This window comes from Sminthopsis crassicaudata, chromosome 3, assembly GCF_048593235.1.
Source record: "Sminthopsis crassicaudata isolate SCR6 chromosome 3, ASM4859323v1, whole genome shotgun sequence".
Lineage (NCBI taxonomy): Eukaryota > Metazoa > Chordata > Mammalia > Dasyuromorphia > Dasyuridae > Sminthopsis > Sminthopsis crassicaudata.
In genome coordinates, this window is record NC_133619.1 from 334,245,717 (window position 1) to 334,265,023 (window position 19,307).

Below are 19,307 nucleotides of genomic sequence, written 5' to 3' on the forward strand. Positions count from 1 at the left end.
AGTGCAAAAACATTTGGTATTAGGCCATGCTATGAATTTCTGTCTAAATGAGAAAGAAGGGGGGAAGGAAGCAGAAACCTATGCTGCTGCTCTTTCATGAAAAACACATGGGCTGAGCTAAAGCAAAGGGCCCTGGAATTAGACAAGAAAATATTTTACATCCTATACTTAATGACGGAAGCCCTTAATCCTTATTTAATACATCCCTCATCTTTTTGGTTATTCTACAGCTCAGTGGAGCCAGCTTTCCAAGCAGCAGGGAGCTCTTTGAAAACAATCTCAGCCAAATGAGCCCTCTTTGGCACATGCTAATTTGCATGTTCCTCTGCTGTGTTTAAGAACAATGGAGTTAAATGACTCGAAAATGGAAAGATGATTGCTAATGTAATGGGACAGCTCTTCTAAGATTCCATTGTTAATAGCGATAGATCCATTATATATAACTCAAGAACAATCATCGGCTGCATTTATTCTCCCCCATCCTCATCTTTGGGATCACAAAGAACATGCACATTTCTAATCAAGAAGTCAATAATAGAAAAAATGTGTTATCAAATACTATGTGCTCAAATCTCTCTCTGAAATTGGGGAAGGGCTCTGAAATTACTAAGGTCTCAGATTTCAAAATCCATTTTGAAGATAGTCTTGAAGATAATAGAAATAAATGATTTTTCCCTCTTCTAATGGGAAAGAGATGGGGAATCAAAATGGTGGAAGGTCATTAACTCATGTCATAAAAGGAGTGGGTAGAAGGAATTGGAGATGTTTGGTAGCACTGAGAAGAAAAGACAGCAGTTAAAATGAAAACTGTGCGCATGTATTTAAAAGATTAACTATCATGTGAACAAGGGATTAGACTTGCTCTGCTTGGTCCCAGAGGACCAAACCAGGAGTCAGGAGTAAAAATAACAAAGATGCAAATTTTGGCTTGAGGTCATGAAAAACTTTTTAAACAGTAACAGTTATCCATGAGTAGAACAGGCAGATTTAAGAAGGAGTAGGTTCCCCTTCCTTGGAGTTTTTTAAGCAAAGGCTAGATAATCATTTGTTGGATATATTTTAATGAAAAGTCTTTTTTTCCAACTATAGGTTAGATAGGATAGCTGAGGACATCCTTTCCAATACTGGTATTCTGTGATTACATGATATTTTATCTCCTATCCACCAATCTACTTACCCAATTATCTTTAAAATGATTTCAATTTTTCAGGTGTTTTTTTTATCTAGTCATGTCTGATTCTCTGTAACCTCTTTTGAGGTTTCCTTGGCAAAGATACTGGAGTGGTTTGCCATGGCCTTCTCCACCTCATTTTATAGACAAAGAAACTGAGACAAACAGAATTAAGTGATTTGCCTAGGGTCACACAGCTCAAAAGTATCTGAGGCCGCATTTGAACTCAAGCAAATGAGTCTTCCTACCTCCAGGTCAGGTACACTATTCACTGGACCACTTAGCTGCCCCTATGCTAATAATTACAAAAGTTCAATTTAGTTTTAAAAGTATCTAACCTTTTTTTTTTTTAATTTCAAAATTTAATTCCTGTTTCTCATAGGAAACACCAAAAAGAACTAGACACTAGGGGATAAGGAAATTCCTTAAACCAATGCAGGTCAGTCCATTCTTTACATTTGTAGGCTTAGAGAGTGGACCAAGAATATAAATTATTTGCTCAGGATCACAAGGCTAAGAAGTATCTGAGGCAGGATTTGAACTCGGATTTTCCTGGATCAAAGTACAGTACTCTACTCACCACCACCTTGTTACCCCAAAGAGCAATCAGGATAAACGATGAACAAGTGCTGCTCACTCTTACCCAAATTACAGACTCCTTTTTCTAACTGGTGCCCAATGGGACATCTGCAGTTGAAGGATCCCTGAGTGTTGTTGCAAACAGCTAGCGATGGGCAAGGATTTGATAGGCACTCATTCACATCTAAGGAGAAAAGATAGGAATGGCATGTTAGCTGAGGGTGGGAAGTGACATAATAATATTAAAACAGATGACTACTTACAGTATTGTTGTAGGTTGCCTTATCTCAGTCCTAGTTTTTGTTTAAGAACCAAAGGATAGCATTCAAAAGCAAATCTAAACAACAGCTTCAGTCTCATCATTCTATACCATCCCACTGGTATTTGAGCTAGATTCTCCAATGGCTGTGTTTCTAATCATGTGTGCATGTGTATGTATACACAAATCTACAAGCCTATGAACATGCATGTGTACACACACATACACACAGACACATGATTACATTGGTTTTCTTACAGAGCTTCTCATGGAGAAAACTCCCTGCATCCATACAGATTAACAACTGATATACATTAATAATCTTAGAGAACTGCCTAGAGTACAGAGCCATTTAGGGATTTGTCTTAGGTCACACAGCTAATATGGGTCAAAAGTAGGGCTTTAACTCATGCTGTCTTGGCCTTCTGACATTGTGTCAGGGTAGTTAGGGGGAGAAGAGGAAGGACAGTGTGAAAAAAAAAACAGGCAGACAGAAGCTGAAAAATAGAAAAAGACAGTCAGAGAGGCAGGGGCAGAAAGAGAGGAAAAGATAGAGACCAAGATATGGAAAAAGGAAGGAAGGGAGGAGGGAAAGAAGGAGGGAAGGAAGGAGAGAAGGGAGGGAGGGAAGGAGGGAGGGAGGGAGGGAAGGAAGGAAGGAAAAGAAGGAAGGAAGGAAGGAAGGAAGGAAGGAAGGAAGGAAGGAAGGAAGGAAGGAAGGAAGGAAGGAAGGAAAGAAGGAAGGAAGGAAGGAAAGGAAGGAAGGAAGGAAAGAAGGAAGGAAGGAAGGAAGGAAGGAAGGAAGGAAGGAAGGAAGGAAGGAAGGAAGGAAGGAAGGAAGGAAGGAAGGAAGAAAAGGAGGGAGGGAGGGAGGGAGGGAAGGAAAGAAGGGAGGGAGGAAGGAAGGAAGGGAGGGAGGAAGGAAGGAAGGAAGGAAGGAAGGAAGGAAGGAAGGAAGAAAAGGAGGGAGGGAGGGAGGGAGGGAAGGAAAGAAGGGAGGGAGGAAGGAAGGAAGGGAGGGAGGAAGGAAGGAAGGAAGGAAGGAAGGAAGAAAAGGAGGGAGGGAGGGAAGGAAGGAAGGAAGGAAGGAAGGAAGGAAGGAAGGAAGGAAGGAAGGAAGGAAGGAAGGAAGGAAGGAAGGAAGAAAAGGAGGGAGGGAGGGAGGGAAGGAAAGAAGGGAGGGAGGAAGGAAGGAAGGGAGGGAGGGAGGAAGGAAGGAAGGAAGGAAGGAAGGAAGGAAGGAAGGAAGGAAGGAAGGAAGGAAGGAAGGAAGGAAGGAAGGAAGGAAGAAAAGGAGGGAGGGAGGGAGGAAGGGAAGGAGGGAGGGGGTACGAGGAAGGATGCCCATTTCAGCTCTTACCTATGCTGCAGTCATCACCTTGCCATGAAGAGGGACAGACACAGCGATATCCGTGACCAGTGGAGTCCACAATGCACTTCCCATCATGAAGACAAGGGTTTGTGGTACACCTGTTGACTAAAACCAGGTTTTTGAGAATCAATCAGGATGAATAATTTAGTTGCTGATAGAAATATTCAGTTTTCCCAAGCAGCAATGCATCCTACCTAACTTTGTCTCCTTACTCATTAAGGGGCACACTAGGATGAACTGAGGTCCCAAGAGTTACACAGGTGAAACCAGAGAGTAGGTCCTCTGTGGATGGTAAGAATGGGGGGAATAAATATTTCTTTTTTGGGGGGAATAAATATTTCTATATAACCTGCCATCTTCTTTAAAATCTGTCAAAATCAACTAAGGTTGTGATAACAATTATATTCACACTGAAAGCAGTAAGATTTTTTAATAATACCTGGAGAATCCTATTAGAATCAGTGTGGATATCAAGTGATGAATAAAACAAAACAAGCACAATTTAAAAATATATATACCACAGGAAAAATTGGTACTAATGTACTGTTGGTAGAGTTATTAACTAGTCCAACCATTTTGGAGAGTAATTTAGAACTATAATATAGTTCTAAAAGGCTATAAAATCATGGATACTCTTTACCTAGCAATATTACTACTAGGTCTGTGTCCCCAAAAAAATCAAAGAAAAAGGAAAAGATCCTATATGTACAAAAATATTCACAGCAACTTTTGTGTGTGTGGTGACAAAGAATTAGAAATTGGAGGAGAGTGGCAGAAAAAGTTGTGGTAAATGATTGTGATGGAATGCTATTGTGCTATAAGAAATGATAAACAGGACACTTTCAGAAAAATCTGAGGAGAAGAAAGAATTATAGTCTGCAATCATCCTTCTTTTTATTTCATGCCTTCCCTTTACTGAGACCCTTAGCAGTCCCTAGTGCTAACCACAAATAAGTTTCCAGGAATTAGTGAGATCTTTATAACTTTGTGAAGACAGCTTTGAAAATAAGGTAGAATTCCGTATACCTTCTTGCACTCATGAGTGATGTCATGTAAATGTTATCAGATTTTTAAAAAAATTTTCCAAATATTCATTTATCATATAGACCTTTAATATATATGTGTACGTGATTGTAACCCATGCTCAGCATTCAAGAATCTTGTCTGTTGTTCTCTCTAGAAGCATTAGGCACTATTCTGCTTAATAAAGATGTTTGGCAAATGATAAGGAGAATGGAAATGTCTAGCTGGACTTTACTCTGTAGTTAAATTATCACTTTTAGGAAGGACAGGGGGTCAAATTCTAACTTTACCTAGTTTGCTAGGTGTGATCTTTGGGCAAACCCAATAACTGCAATAAGCCTTTCCTTATCTAATGAAGGAACTAGATATGATCTCTAAGGTTCCTTATGGCTCTAAAAAAATGATTCATCAGTCTTGGTTTAAGTATGTGAATTCCATTTTTGTTCCAATATAAATACAAATTCCTTTGGCTTCAAGGCATCTAGATGGCTCAATGCTAGACTTAGAATCAAGTTGACTTGAATTCAAATCCAGCTTCAGACACAGACTAGTAGTGTCACTCTGGACAAGTCATTTAGCTTCTCTGTGCCCCTGTTTTCCTTATCTATAAAATGGGGGTAATAATAGCACCTATCTCCCAGCATTATTATGAGGATAAAATGAAATAATATTTATAAATCTTAAAGAATTATAGAAATACTAGCAGCTAATGACTTTGGTAAAATTAACCTATTGGTTCTAAATCATAAATCTCTAAATCTTTTAGAAGATTCGTTTTTCTCATTTCTCTGAAGAGCTAAAAATTACCATGTGGGGGGGCAGCAAGGGAAGGCCACAGAGAGGGGTAGCAATCCTACTCTTTGCTGAAAATGTCAATTATTAGTGGGGTGTGGTAACAGCTGCAAATCCCCTTAAAGAGTAAGTCAGGCTTCAAAAAGACTGACCCATCAAGCATCAATTTAGTCACTGAAAATAGTTTCTCTTTCAACCTCCCTACTGATGCAAAAGAATCTTAATATCCTTTTAGTCATTTATTTTGAGCATATGTCCTTTACTGAGAACAGTTTGGTAAACTGAGTCAAGGCATATCTCAAACAGTGCCCCACCCCTTTTCTCAATAAAAATAATATCATTGGCTTGACTTCAGGGCCAATCTTGGAGAAGGTAAGTTCGATGCAAGACACTGTGGGATAGATAGAGGGCTGACTTTGGAAAGTAGAAGACCTGAATTGTAGGATTTAGGATTAGAAGGGACATTAGAGATCATTTTACAGGGTCCTAACCCAGGAGGGCCCTAAAGTCATGAAATCACACACAATTCTGAACAAAAAATAAATAAATCCAATAGTGCTTCAAACCTAGTAATACTTAATGATATGTCTAGTGAATTGAACTGAATATACTAGTTTCAAACTCCCTGCAAAAGACCCCAATTAAATGGTTATTGTACAAAACAGTCAGTTCTTTCCTGTTTATTAGTCATGTGACTTTTCTGATTAGTCAATGAATCCATACATTACATACCATTTTTGTTGCTGTTGTTATTTTAGTCCAGACCTATATTTCATTAGCATAGGGGGCAGAAAGGGTGTGGGGGAGCCAGCTCCTACAGATTGGAGAACCAACTGTTCAGTTTTATGTGGGCATTTACACTTTGTAAATCAAAAGCTACAAATCAGAAAAAAAAATTTTTTTGCTTATTGTCTAGACTTTTAAAAAATGACTAAATGGAGAAATAAGGACACTGCTCTGGTGTCAGGAGAACCTGAATTTAAATGTGTCCTCATATACTTAGCACTTACTAGTTGTGTGAACCTGGACAAGTCACTTAATCCCAGTAACTTCAAAAAAAGAAAGGAAGGGAGAAAGTAGCAAGGATAGAATGTTAATAATGTTAATTAAACTTAAAAGTATGTGGTACATGTAGGTTTTTTGGCAGATAGAACCAGTTTTAAATATTTATCAGCAATCTGCTCCCCAGTAAAAAAAAAATCCACTCAACCAATGTAGATCAGCCCCTGATCTACAATTTACAGTCTCCCAGAGCTGCCTAGGACATTGGGAGAGGTTAAGTGATTTATCCAGTAAAAGTCAGAAGGAGGATTTGAATCCAGATTCCCCACCTCCCGCACACATATACTCCAAGGTTGGCTCTATCCATCAAAGCTTTCTGACTTTCTGTAGTCTGGAATTCCCACTAGTCACATTTTGACTTTAAGCAGCACAAGCAATGGATATAAAGAAAGAACTCAGATGTAGAAACTCTATGATATGATCTAGGAAACAGGCACTTTGCCAAAGAAATTCCAAAAGGGGTCATGAAGAGCTGGGAACCACTGAAGACAACTAAACAATAGCAATTAATATTGTTATTCAGTTGTTTTTCAGTCATGTCTAACTTTTCATGTCCCTATTTCGGCTTGTTTTTATATGTTTTTAGCAAAGATATTAGAATAGTTTTTCATTTCTTTCTCTAACTCATTTTATAGATGAGGAAATTTAGGCAGACGGAGGTAAGTGACCTGCCCAAGATCTCACAGCTAGGAAGTATCTGAAGCCAAATTTGAACTCAGGAAGATGAGTTTAGGTCCAACACGCCAATCACTGTACACCTAGCTGTCTCCATTAATAATAATATTTATAAGCATTAATAATATTAACTAATATTAATAACCAGCAATATAAAAACTCTTATCAGAGAAGCCAGGCTGAGTGATAAACAGGGCTCTGGACTTGGACTCAAGAAGATTTGGATTCAAATTCCACTTTGGTCTGTGACACTGAACATGTCACTTAACTTCCTCCATGTCTCAAGTCTCCTCGGCTGTAAAATGGGGGGTTGGACTTGATGGTCTCTAAACTCTCCACTCTGAATCTACAGAGCCTGTCTGATAGGCTCTACCCCTCTAGGAAATGGGGTACAACACAGACAAACTGACTTTGTTATTGCTCATAACTGGTTCTAATAGGTCAGAACAGTCACATGAATTGGATCATGGAACCTAGAAGGCAGGAGGATGGAATGGAGACCGAGACTTAGAAGATAATTTGTATAAAGAGTTAAACAAATAATTAAAAAGTATTTTGCCAGTATAAGCTACTAAAGGATAAATCTTGATAAATCCCTGGCCCACTTATTCACTTTGAATACAAACAACTCCCACTTGTAAGACTGATACAGGACAAACAAAAATCAAGTCAATTACCTTAGTCAATATTAGTAGCATATCATAAAAATGAAAGGACCCATTTCTCCTCATTGCTAATAATTAATAATTCAGTTAGTGGTGGGATCAGTTTTGTGGTGATCTCTTTAGAATGATTTATTTCTTTGTTTTGTCTTATCTTGTTTTAACAGACCATGTACCAATGCATTGTTGGTAGAACTGTGGATTATTACAACCATTATAGAAAGCAATTTGGAATTGCACAAATAAAATAACAAAAAAATATTCATTTTGATCCAGAGATTCCACTTGCATTTTAAAATGCCATTGATTTTTTAAGGGTTGGGGGGAGTAGTACAATATTGGGAATTATCTGTTGCATCACAATAAACTGTTAATAGAAATTATGAAAACAGTGTTTAAAGCAAAAAAAAATCTTCCTAAAAAGAAAAACACTCAAGTAGATTAAAAAAAAACCTACAGAAGGAAGGAAGGAAGGAGGAAGGAAGGAAGGAAGGAAGGAAGGAAGGAAGGAAGGAAGGAAGGAAGGAAGGAAGGAAGGAAGGAAGGAAGGAAGGAAAGGAAGGAAAGGAAGGAAAGGAAGGAAAGGGAAAAAAGGGAAGGGGATGAGGGAGGGAAATAATAAGGAAAAGAAGGCTGAAATAATATAGCCTATTGAAATAATATACCCTGCAGGATGTCCTTAGTGGGGTGTGGTACGATGGAGGGTAAATAGAAGCATATTATTGGCTTGATTGTTTTTTGTATTTGTTGATTTCTTTGCTTCTATTTTCTTTAAAGGAAAGGCACATAATTAGATTATTTATATTTCTTTTGTAAATTATATAAAAATAGAGGAAAAGCAGCAAAGCATATAGCATGTGTGTTCTCAACTAAAAAGACCTCAATTTAAAAAAACCTACAAAATAAAATTTTTAAATGTTTCAGTGGAAAGAAAACTAGATGTTGGAGCCAGAAGATCTATGTTCAGATTCTGGCTTTGCTACTTCCTGGGTATGTGACTTTGCTTACTTAACCTCTCTAGGTCTGTTTCCTCAAATATAAAATGAGGAGATTGGATCAGATGATCTCTGAGGTTCTTTCTATTCTAAGAGATCCATTATCCCTATGGCCCTATGAACAGAAGGGAATTTTAGTCCCTACAACATCCCTCAAGAAACAATTATTATACTCATCACCAATGCAAATTTAAACCCTCTCTGCCTTAGTACATGATTTTATATCTTGCTGGGTATAGATGGATTATAGTTTGTGCTAAGTCTTAGATACATGAAAAATGGAAGAATTTCATCAAATAAAGAAGTTGGAGTCATTGGTCTCTAAGATTCTTGACAATTTTAAATCTATGGACCTATCAGCCCTCATCTTCTACTTTTGGCCTGCAAATTCTGGGGCTATATCATTCAATTATTTTGGGAGAAAGAATAATTGAATTAGTAACTAGATAAGAACAATTATTAGTAAAGGAAGCCTTTGTCATTTGAAGAAAGTTGAAGCCCTAAGAAAATAGATGAGTAAAGTGACCTTTTCTTGAGCTCCAACTCTCATGATCAATTCTTCTAAATACGTACAAAAATTATTTTCATAACTTTTGCTACATTTTATTTTCTTAAGACAAATGATTCCCAACAAGCACTTTCCAAAATTTCTTTATAAAGAGCCCACCACTAAACCAACCCAACATTAAATGAATTAATAATTCAATGACCCTTTACGAAAAACAAAACAAACCAAACCAACCAATGGATTTATACAGCCCTAGACAGCATTTTTTATTATGTAGACTAGAGGTTAAAAATGCAGATAGATAGGCTCCTATGTTTGGAGATGTTAAATAATTTAGAAACCATCAAATTTTTAAAAATTTCCCACGTACCCAGAACCTAGCAGAGAATCGCACTAACTAGTCACTGGTAGCTGAGAATGAATTTTACCTGTTGTTGAGGGTGATGTCATCAATGGCCTCACGCTGCTTAATGGGACTACAGTAGTTGGCTTAAGAGTCAAAGGTGTAGAAGTAGAAGCCTTTGTAATTTGGGGGGAAAGAGATGATTCTGTGGGAAAATGAACAGTGGGATTTGCCTCTTCTTGATTTCTTCCTGTTGAGCTCAGTTCTTGCACAGGTGTGACTATACCAGTGGTAGGGATCACTTTGGTGGTAGCCTCTGTCTCCACTCTGCTGGTTTCAGAGGTGACAGGACCTTCTGTGGTTCTCTGAGACATCGTAGTCCTGGGTCCAATAGGCAGGATGGTTTTCTTGGTTGTTGCTTTCACAGTTGTAAGAACACTTATTGGAGGTGGGAGATCAGTTGAAATTGTTGAAGATAGAATGGTTGCATGAGATGTGGTTGTCATAACTGGTGATGGTGGAGCTGAATTGGTGCTGGTGGCCAGGAGGGTTGGCTCTCTGAGAGACTCTGTTGGGACTGGAGGTAAAGGGGCATTGGCTGTAGAATTATTATTTACCACTTCTGTTGGTTCCATTGGTGGAAGACCTGGAGGTTGTGACTTCGACTGCATGCTGGTTTCTTCCTGGTAGGAGACACTTTGATTCTTTTGGTCTCCTGATGGGCTACTGTGAACCTCAGTAGTGAATAATTCTCTCAATGTATCAGTTGAAGTCACAGAGGACTCTCTTGCCCAGGAATCACCACCGGGGGGGACTAAGGTAGAAGACAAGTGTGGTAAAGATGACTGTTGGAATATTATTGGCGATGGGGTGGATTCTACCCCATAGGTTGATAAAGATGACAGTGAGGAAGATATGGACTTGGAGGATTCATCCATGGAAAACAAGAGTGGGGAAGAAGCCAATGTTGGCCATGGGGTTGAGGAAGATGGCTGACTTAGCTGTGACTCTGAGGGGGATGGCAAAGAGGACGATGATGAAGATGAAGATGAGTCACCAGTGGACACCTGAAGTAGCACTGTGTTGGGGGGAACACTGGCTGTAGATGTATATGTTGATAAGTCAGAAGAACTCACAACCAATGGTTCAGTGGAGGGAATGACAAATTGCCCTTCACTTGATGAGATGTTGTTTCTATCAGTAACAACAGCAGCAGAAGGAGATTGTGCTAAAGCCGAGGAGCTGGAGGTTCTATGATAGGTGGTTGAGGTTTTAATGGTGTCTGGAGAGGTGCTGTTATTTGTAATGGACAATAATGTCCTGTCTCTTACTTTGGTGAAAGTTGATGAAATATAAGTGCTGTCTGTATGGTAACCAGATGTCCTTTTTCCTATATGTGTGCTGCCCATTGGTCCATCGTTACTTCCAGTGGCTAAAATGGTAAGAATAGAAATTAGGTCAATCAAACAAGCCAAAACCTCCCATGAGACTGATTTTAAATGTCACCACTTAAGTTTAGAAAGCATATCCTTCTCTCTCTTCTTTATATAGATGGGGAGCAGGATATAGGTACAGAATGCTGCATACGATCATACTTGGTTGTGTGTGTATATGTATGTGTGTGTGTGTTTAACCAGTTCTTCATAATGGATTGCTCACTGTGTAGAAGAAGAGGAAAGAATTATTTGGAAATGAAGGTAAAATTTCTTTTAAAAAGTGATAGCCCCAAATGGACTCAGAGTCAGGAAAGACCTGGAGTTGATGGTGAAATTTCTTTCTGAATCAAAAACTAACTTGAGGCAGAAAAACCTGAGTTTGAATACACCATTAGCCCCTCCTAGTTGTGTGACGCTGGGAAAGTCCTTTAACTTCTCTGTGCCTCACTTTCCTCATCAGTGACAGCACCGATCTCAGAGGTTTGTAAAGATCAAAATGAAATAATATGTGTAAAAGTGTTTCACAAGCATTACAATGTTAAGTAAATGTTAGCTATTCTAGAACCATGAATAAACCAGGAAGGGCAGGAAAATGTGGAGGCAATGATCCTGAGAAGAGAGCTTACCTTCTTGGGTCTGCAGTGTGTCTGACGAAGCTGAGATTGAACCTGTGGTGTCTGTGACTCCCATCTGAGGAATGCCCTCTGTGCCATGGAGAAGCACTGTGGAGTGCTCCCCTCCATCAGAAGGCAGGCTGCTATTGGTAAGAGATCGCAGTGTTCTCTCTCCATTCCTAGATGAAGTAGCTGAGGTATTTGGACTGGGATGAAGAAAACTGGAAGTACTTTCTTCTGAACCTGACCTTCTCTCTAGCTCATGGCTACCTTCTGTGTCTGAAATGGAAATTAAAGACAAGAGAGAGCAATTTAGAAGACAATAATAACTAACTCTGAAATCAGGTAAGGAACATTCCTGTGTGGAAAATTCTAAGGCTTTACACAGCATTTTCATTGGAAGTTAACTATATGGAAAACCAAAATGAACATTGTAGCTGCAATGGAAAAATCAGTAGTCAAAACATTCAAAGTTAATAGGTTTACAATCTTGAAAACTTTAAATTGAACTAGATTGGGGGTTCTTAATCAGAATCCAGGGACCCCAAAGGATCTGTAGATAACTTACAGGTGATCTATTAATTTATATGGGAGAAAATTACATCATATTTTCACTACTAAGAAAAATTTAATGTTTCCCATTGGGACACTAATGCACTACTGATGAAGTTGTGAACTGATCCAACTATTTCAGAGTTCAAGTTGGAACTATGCCCAAAAGGCTATATAACTTTGACCCAGCAATACCACTACTAGCTCTGTATGTCAAAGAGATAAAAGGAAAACAAAAAGGGCCCATATGTTCAAAAATATTTATAGCAGCTTTTTTGTGGTAGCAAAGAATTGGAAATTGAAGAGATGAGCATCAAGTGGGAAATTTTTGAACAAGTTATGATATATGATTTGCTATAAAAAATGACAAGTAGGATAGTTTCAGAAAATCTTGAGAAGACTTGTATGAATTGATGCAAAATGAAGTAAGCAGAACCAAAAGACCATCATATACAGTAACAATATTATTCAATAATAAGTATAATACAAGTATAATATTGTACAATATAATTACAAATGACATACTCTTCTCAGCAATAAAAGCATCCAACACAATTCCAAAGGACTTGTGATAAAAAATGTTATCTAACTCCAGAGAAAGAATTTATGGAGTCTGAATGCAGAGTAAAGCATACTTGTTTTACTTTATTTTTCTTGTGGGTTTTTTGTCTGTTTTCTTTTGCAACATGGCTAATATGAACATATGTTTTTCATAACTGCATATGTATAATCTAAAGCAAATTGCTTGCCTTCTCAAGGAGGTAGGAAAAGAATTTGAAGCTCAAAATTTGTAAAGATGAATGTTTAAAGTGGTTTTTACATGTAATTGAGAAAATTTAGTGTTTTCTTCAATAATCAATGTATGCAACAATCCACACATATAAGACCATGGGGCCATGTAACAAAAAATATCAAGAACCCCTGGACTAGTTGATCTCTAGGTTCCCCAACTGTACCTTACAGTATGGGTGGAAAAGCTGGCTTAGGAGTCAGAGGCCTGGTTTTCTGACTTGGCTCTGATACTCACTATCTCTATGATCTTGGATAAATTTCTTGGCCTCTATTCAGTTTCCTCATATCTAAAATTATGGCTTGGACTAAGTAACTTCTATGATTCCTTCTAGCTCTAGACATATAAGCCTCTTCTGCTGAGCTGGATTTGTGTCTTAAGATATCTCAAATTTTTAGGGATCAAGATCAATATTACAACTCAATGAATCAGTATGACTATCAATGGTGGATGGTATAAGGATAATAGAATCATAACCAGAACTAGTAGGGACCTCAGAGAGCATGAAATCTAACTCTAGTCCCTAACATTTTTTAACTGTTGTTGCTTTTCTGTCATTTCCATTGTGCCCAATTCTTTGTGACCCCATTTGGGTTTTTTTTTGGCAAAGATACTGGATGGTTTGCTATATTTTTCTCCTGCTCATTTTGCAGATGAGGAAACTGAGACAAACAGGATTAAGTGACTTGCCCAGAGTCACACTGCTAGCAAATATCTGAGGCCAGATTTGAATTCAGGTTTTTCTGATTCCAGGTCCTGAGTCCTAACTACTGTGCAAACTAGCTATCCTATATTTAATTAATTTTTTTCAATGAACCAAGAATTTGTTTTCCTTCCCTGTTACCTTACCTACCTTTGAAAGAGAAAAACAAAGAAGAAAAATCTTTGTAATAAAAATGCACAACCAAACAAAACAAACTCCCACAATGGTCATGTCTAAAATGAGTGCCTGATCCTGCATTTTAAGTCCATCATCCCTAAGGCAGGCAGTGTGCAGCAATATTCTTTATTGGTCCTCTGGAACCATTGCATCCCCTTGTTTTACAGATGAGGAAAATGAGTTATAGAGAGATTAAGGGGTTTGACCAAGGTCACACAGATAGCGTCACAAACAGACTTGGAACCCAGATCTTATGACTCCAGTCAGTGATCTTTCAATCGAGGAAGGCAAAGGGACCAATAATTCTGATAAACACGCAGCAGCTTTAGCAATACTAACATGGCTGCAGAGTGAAGTGAGCAGAACTAGGAGAACACTGTACACAGTACAGCAACATGGTGCAATGATCAACTGTGATTCTCAGCAATACAGTGATCCAAGACAATTCCAAAGGACCCATGATGAAAAATGATATCTACTTCCAGAAAAAGAACTGATGGAATCTGCATGCAGATAAAAGTATACTTTTACTTTCTTTATTTTCTTGTGATTTTATTGTCTATGTTTTCTTCATGACATGACTAATAACAAGATATGTTCTACACATGTATAACTTATATCTAACTCCTTGTTGTCTCAGAGAGAGGGCAGGATAGGGAAGGAGAGAATTACAAATGGATTTTTAAAAAAAATTTACATGTAATTATAAAAACAAATTTTGTTGGGCTTTTTATAAATGTCACCAAAGACTTTTATAATAAGTTTAAAAAAGAAATATTAACATAGCTCAGTGTGAAGATGCAATTTCCTCAGAAGAGAAAGGGAAATCATTTCTTGGTGGGACTGGTAATTTATGAAATTACTCTTTAGAGTTGCTTACCTCTCAGGGAATACTTATTCCTTTGCTTGAACAGTTTAGCAAGACAGGGGTAACTGGCTTAAAATTAGTTATGCTAAAGGTGTTAAGTTTTGAAGGATATGGGAAAGAGGGCAACTGCAATGATATAAAAAAGTATTTCCCTCTCCAGTTTATGTGGGACAATGTAGCCAGCAGCTAGGTGCCACAGTACATAGAGTGCCAGAACTGGAGTAAAGAAAGCTCATCTTTCTAAGTTCAAATCTGACCGCAAATACTAGCTATGTAACCCTGGGCAAATCACTTAAACCTTTTGCCTCAGTTTCCTTATCTGTAAAATGAGCTGGAGAAGGAAATGGCAAACCACTCTAATATCTTCGTCAAGAATTCCAAATGGGTCATAAGGAATTGGACATGACTGAAATGATAAACAACAACAACTACAAAAAAAAAAGAGCTATTATGTCTAAAGAGAAGAAAATTTATCAAATATAAAGGTAGGCTTATTTTGGTGCACCTGGCCTGTGGGCACAGTTCTGAAGCTGTGATTTCACTGGTCTAGTGAACTATCAGTGAGGAAACTCTCACTTCCAATACACTTCTGCTCCTGCTCCATAACTCAGTCTTTAAGCCTTGCATGAAAAGTGTGACTACGTATGGGAATAAAAGTACAGGAAATAGAGAAGCCAAAAACAGACAAGACACTGAAAGCTAGAGGTCTTACAAGTAATTCCTATGAATTTTTGATAACAAGGAAACTCTGTTGATAGTATAGTTTGAAATGCTATTTTTATCATACACTATTTTTATAAATATTATTTTATTACAAAAATGCATATTTTGTTTCTACTTAAAATTACAATGAAAAATTCACTATGTTAAAGCATATGCTTACTGATATGGGTCAGGGCTGTCCAGTTAAATTATATAGACTCTATATTTCTTGAGGGCAAGGAAAGTTTCATTTTTATCTTTTTATTCCCATTGCCTTACACAGAGCCTGGCACGTTGGAAGTGCTTAATTAATGTTGGTTGATTGATTGATTGATTATATTATTCAGTAGACAAAAACACTAACTTAGGGACACAAGCTAGGATGGATTAGAGTTAATAATAATAATAAACATTTATATTGTATTTAAAAGTTTACAAAGTGCTTTACCTCGTTTGATCCTTACAGTATCTGTCAGGTAAAGGTGATTATTATCTTCATTTAATGGATAAGAAAACTGAGGCAGACTTATTTAGATATGCTAATTCAGCAGTCCTCAAATATTTGGGTCTAAGTACCCTTTTTACTCTTAAAAATTCCTGAGGGCACTCTCCACAAAGAGCTTTTGTTTAGATAGATTATACCTATTGATACTGATTGTATTAGAAATCAAAATGTCTCAGCATTATTATAAAAATATAAAAAAAATTATAAATGATTTTGATTTCATGGATGCCCTAAAAAAGTCTCAGGGAGTCTCAGTCTTCAAACTTTTTAGTCTCAGGATCCCAAAACATTCTTTAAAACTACTAAGGACTTTTCTCCCCAAAGAAATTTTGTTTAGGTTAGTTATATTTATTGATACTGACCTATTAGATATTAAAATGTCTTATAATTATTATGAAAAAATAGTTTGGGCTTTGTGGATGCCCTGAAAGGATCTCAGAGAGTCCTAGATCCACTTTGAGAACTTCTGCCATAATTTCATGATGAGTTAAAACTGATAGATAGACAAATTTCTGTGACAAATACCTGGCAGTTAAAAGGTAAGACCAGAGAAGAGGGTTGGGAATGGAATGAACGACAAAGGGAAGGGGAGAGGGGTAAAGAGAGAGACAGACAAAAATAAGGAGAAACAGACAGACACAGACTGAGAGACAGACAGAAAGAGATGGAGGGAAGGAAGGGAAGGAGGAAGGGAGAGAGGGAAAAAGAGAGGGAAGGAAAGAGGGAGGGAGGAAGAGAGAGAAAAAGACAGAAAGAGAGACAGAGATGGAGAAACAGATTCAAGAGATACAGAATGAGAGACAGAGAGAAAGAGAGAGAGAAAAGAAAAAGAAGAGAAAAGGAGAGAGAAAAGAGAGGGAGAAAAGAGAGAAGAGAAGGAGAAGAGAGAGAGAGGGAGGGAGAGAGAGACAGAGACAGAGACAGAGAGAGAGGGAGAGACAGAGAGAGAGAGAGACAGAGAGACAGAGAGAGACAGAGAGAGACCGAGAGAGACAGAGAGACAGAGAGAGACAGAGACGGAGACAGAGAGGGAGACAGAGAGGGGGGGGGGAGAGAGAGAGAGAGAGAGAGAGAGAGAGAGAGAGAGAGAGAGAGAGAGAGAGAGAGAGAGAGAGAGGGAGAGACAGAGAGACAGAGAGAGACAGAGAGAGACCGAGAGAGACAGAGAGACAGAGAGAGACAGAGACGGAGACAGAGAGGGAGACAGAGAGGGGGGGGGGGGAGAGGAGAGAGAGAGAGAGAGAGAGAGAGAGAGAGAGAGAGAGAGAGAGAGAGAGAGAGAGAGAGAGAGAGAGAGAGATAATGAACATAAGCATATAGAAGCTATTTTGTCGAGATTAAAGGGCCATAAAAAAAATGATTGAATCAGGTTGAAGGATGGCTACAATTCCAACAACTGACCAGTAGGAGGAAAGTGAATAAAGCCTTAGAAACAGAAAATAGATTGCTGAGATTTGACTGTGCAGTGCTGGGCAGAATCCACAAGAGCCACCAGACTAGTTTTAGGAGTCTGGAGAGGCAGCAGCTTTGATCTGAAACTGAGACTTTCAGTCAATCATCAATCAACAAGCCAGCATAAGCTAGATGCTGGGGACACAAAGACAAAAGATGAAGGCGTCATGCTAAAGGATGCTACCTCTGGACTCAGAAGGACAGAGTTCAAATTCTGCTTCTCTTACTAACTCTGACTTTTTGAAAGTTACCCAATCTTTCAGGTATCTATGCACTAATGAGCATGCTGGAAACACAGTTGGGTTGTCATACAAATGAAAAGGAAGAGAAAAAACACCAGGGTAGTTAATGAGGGTGTTCCTTGAGAAATAATTAGAAGTCGTCAACTTTCTGGTGGCTTTTCACCACTGTTAAGTCTTAAGATCACAAAGAAGAGGGCCTTAGGTAAGGAAGAGCACTGACCAAGCAGGGTTGGGGACACTGTGGCATAGAGAAGGTGGCAGAGGGAGGTCCTGGCAGGGGGAATCTTCTTAGAGTTCTACCAGGCAAGGCACTGAATGATTGTCATGTATTGATGGGAATCCCTGACCAAGAGAGACCCAGATGACTGGCCAACAAGCTGGAGCACTCAAAGATCCTCGTGAAAAGGGAGTCATTTCATTACATTAGACAGCCAACAAACATTTATTAAGTGCTTACTGTGTACCAGGTACTGTGCTAAGCTCCAAGTACATACAGAAAGGCAAAAATAGTTTCTATCCTCAAGTAGCTTACATTCAAATCAAAGAGACAACTTGAATATAAGATGAATACAGAATATAAGATAAAATGAATGCACATAAAATGAATACAAAATAGATGGAAAGTAATATCAGAGAGAAGATACTAGTTTTGGAAGGACCTAGAAAGGACTCCTGAAAACATGGGAACTGAACTCAGTGTTAAATTGGTATTTTTATCCCCAGCTTTTAGCTTGCAAAGAGTTGGTGTTTAATAAATGCTGGTTACTTGATAGATTGATTTTGTAGAAAGAGCTAGGGTTTGCAGAGACCAGAGTTGTCCTGAATAAAACAATCTCAGCCTTCGTTAAGTGTACAGCTGAATTTCAGCATAAGAAAACTCACGTAAAGGATGATGGTGTAATGAAGAATCTGACATCTCTGAAGAAGACACTGATGAAGACTCTGTGGAAGGCTCAAAGAGATGTGTATCATCTGGACCTGTACGATTTCCTGTCCACTGCTTGGAGAGCTGGATCAGGATTAAAGGGTTCACAATTTCAGGATACACAGTGGAGTTTTTATTCACATACACAAAAGCACTTTTGTTGGTGATGGACCAATCGGATGTGTTCTCGTCTCTGGTAAAAATCTCAAGATTGAGCCCAGCCGCAGTCTGAGTCTTAGAATTATCATTCCCAACATCTGCGTCATTAAAGGGCAGCTGATGATCTCCTTCAAAAGCTGCAAGGGCAAAAAAAAAAGGGGAAAAGATAAATCCTGACTGCAAAAATCAGCATATCTCACATTTAAAAGAATTGCACATATTTAACCTATATCAGATTATTTGCTGTCTTGGGAAGAGGAGAAGTAAGGGACTAAGATTTTGGAATACAAAGTCTTACAAAAATCAATGTTGGAAATTATCTTTACATGTATTTGGAAAAATAAAATACTATTTTTAAAAATCAGCTATCTCATTGAGTCTTGTTCGCTGCATCACCTAGATATATGAAAAATTAACATTAGCTAAACTTTCCTTAGAAACAATTTTGTTCTCTTTCAACATATATGTATGTAACATGTATGTATGTGTACATGTGTATGTATATGTATGCATGTGTGTGTGTATAAGGGGAATAAGGACCAGATCTAGGATTTTATTACCATAGAGAACTCCCATGATGAAATTCTCTCTACTAATTCTGGTTGCCATCCTTAATGAAATTTATACAAAAGCTTCCTAAAGAATGACTGGTGAAATAACCAATAATTGTCAGAAGTAAGACTACTCATGTTCTCCTATCTTCCAGGACAGCTGTCCAGTCACTCTTCTATAGTTGTGATT

At 38.1% G+C, this 19,307-nt stretch overlaps 1 protein-coding gene across 2 annotated transcripts in view; it reads right to left on the bottom strand.

Annotated features, from left to right (window-relative positions):
* HEG1 (heart development protein with EGF like domains 1) overlaps positions 1-19,307 on the bottom strand; it is a 116,822-nt gene that overhangs the window by 47,119 nt on the left and 50,396 nt on the right. For both annotated transcript variants that reach the window (XR_012488094.1, XM_074301448.1), the window contains exons 5-9: positions 18,365-18,703; positions 11,504-11,770; positions 9,527-10,873; positions 3,370-3,486; positions 1,815-1,934 (exon numbers count right to left, since the gene is read on the bottom strand). Coding sequence is in view for 1 of the 2 variants with exons in the window: in XM_074301448.1 (XP_074157549.1) it covers positions 1,815-1,934; positions 3,370-3,486; positions 9,527-10,873; positions 11,504-11,770; positions 18,365-18,703 (2,190 nt within the window). In the remaining variant the exon portion in view is untranslated. The remainder of the gene's footprint in view (positions 1-1,814; positions 1,935-3,369; positions 3,487-9,526; positions 10,874-11,503; positions 11,771-18,364; positions 18,704-19,307) is intronic.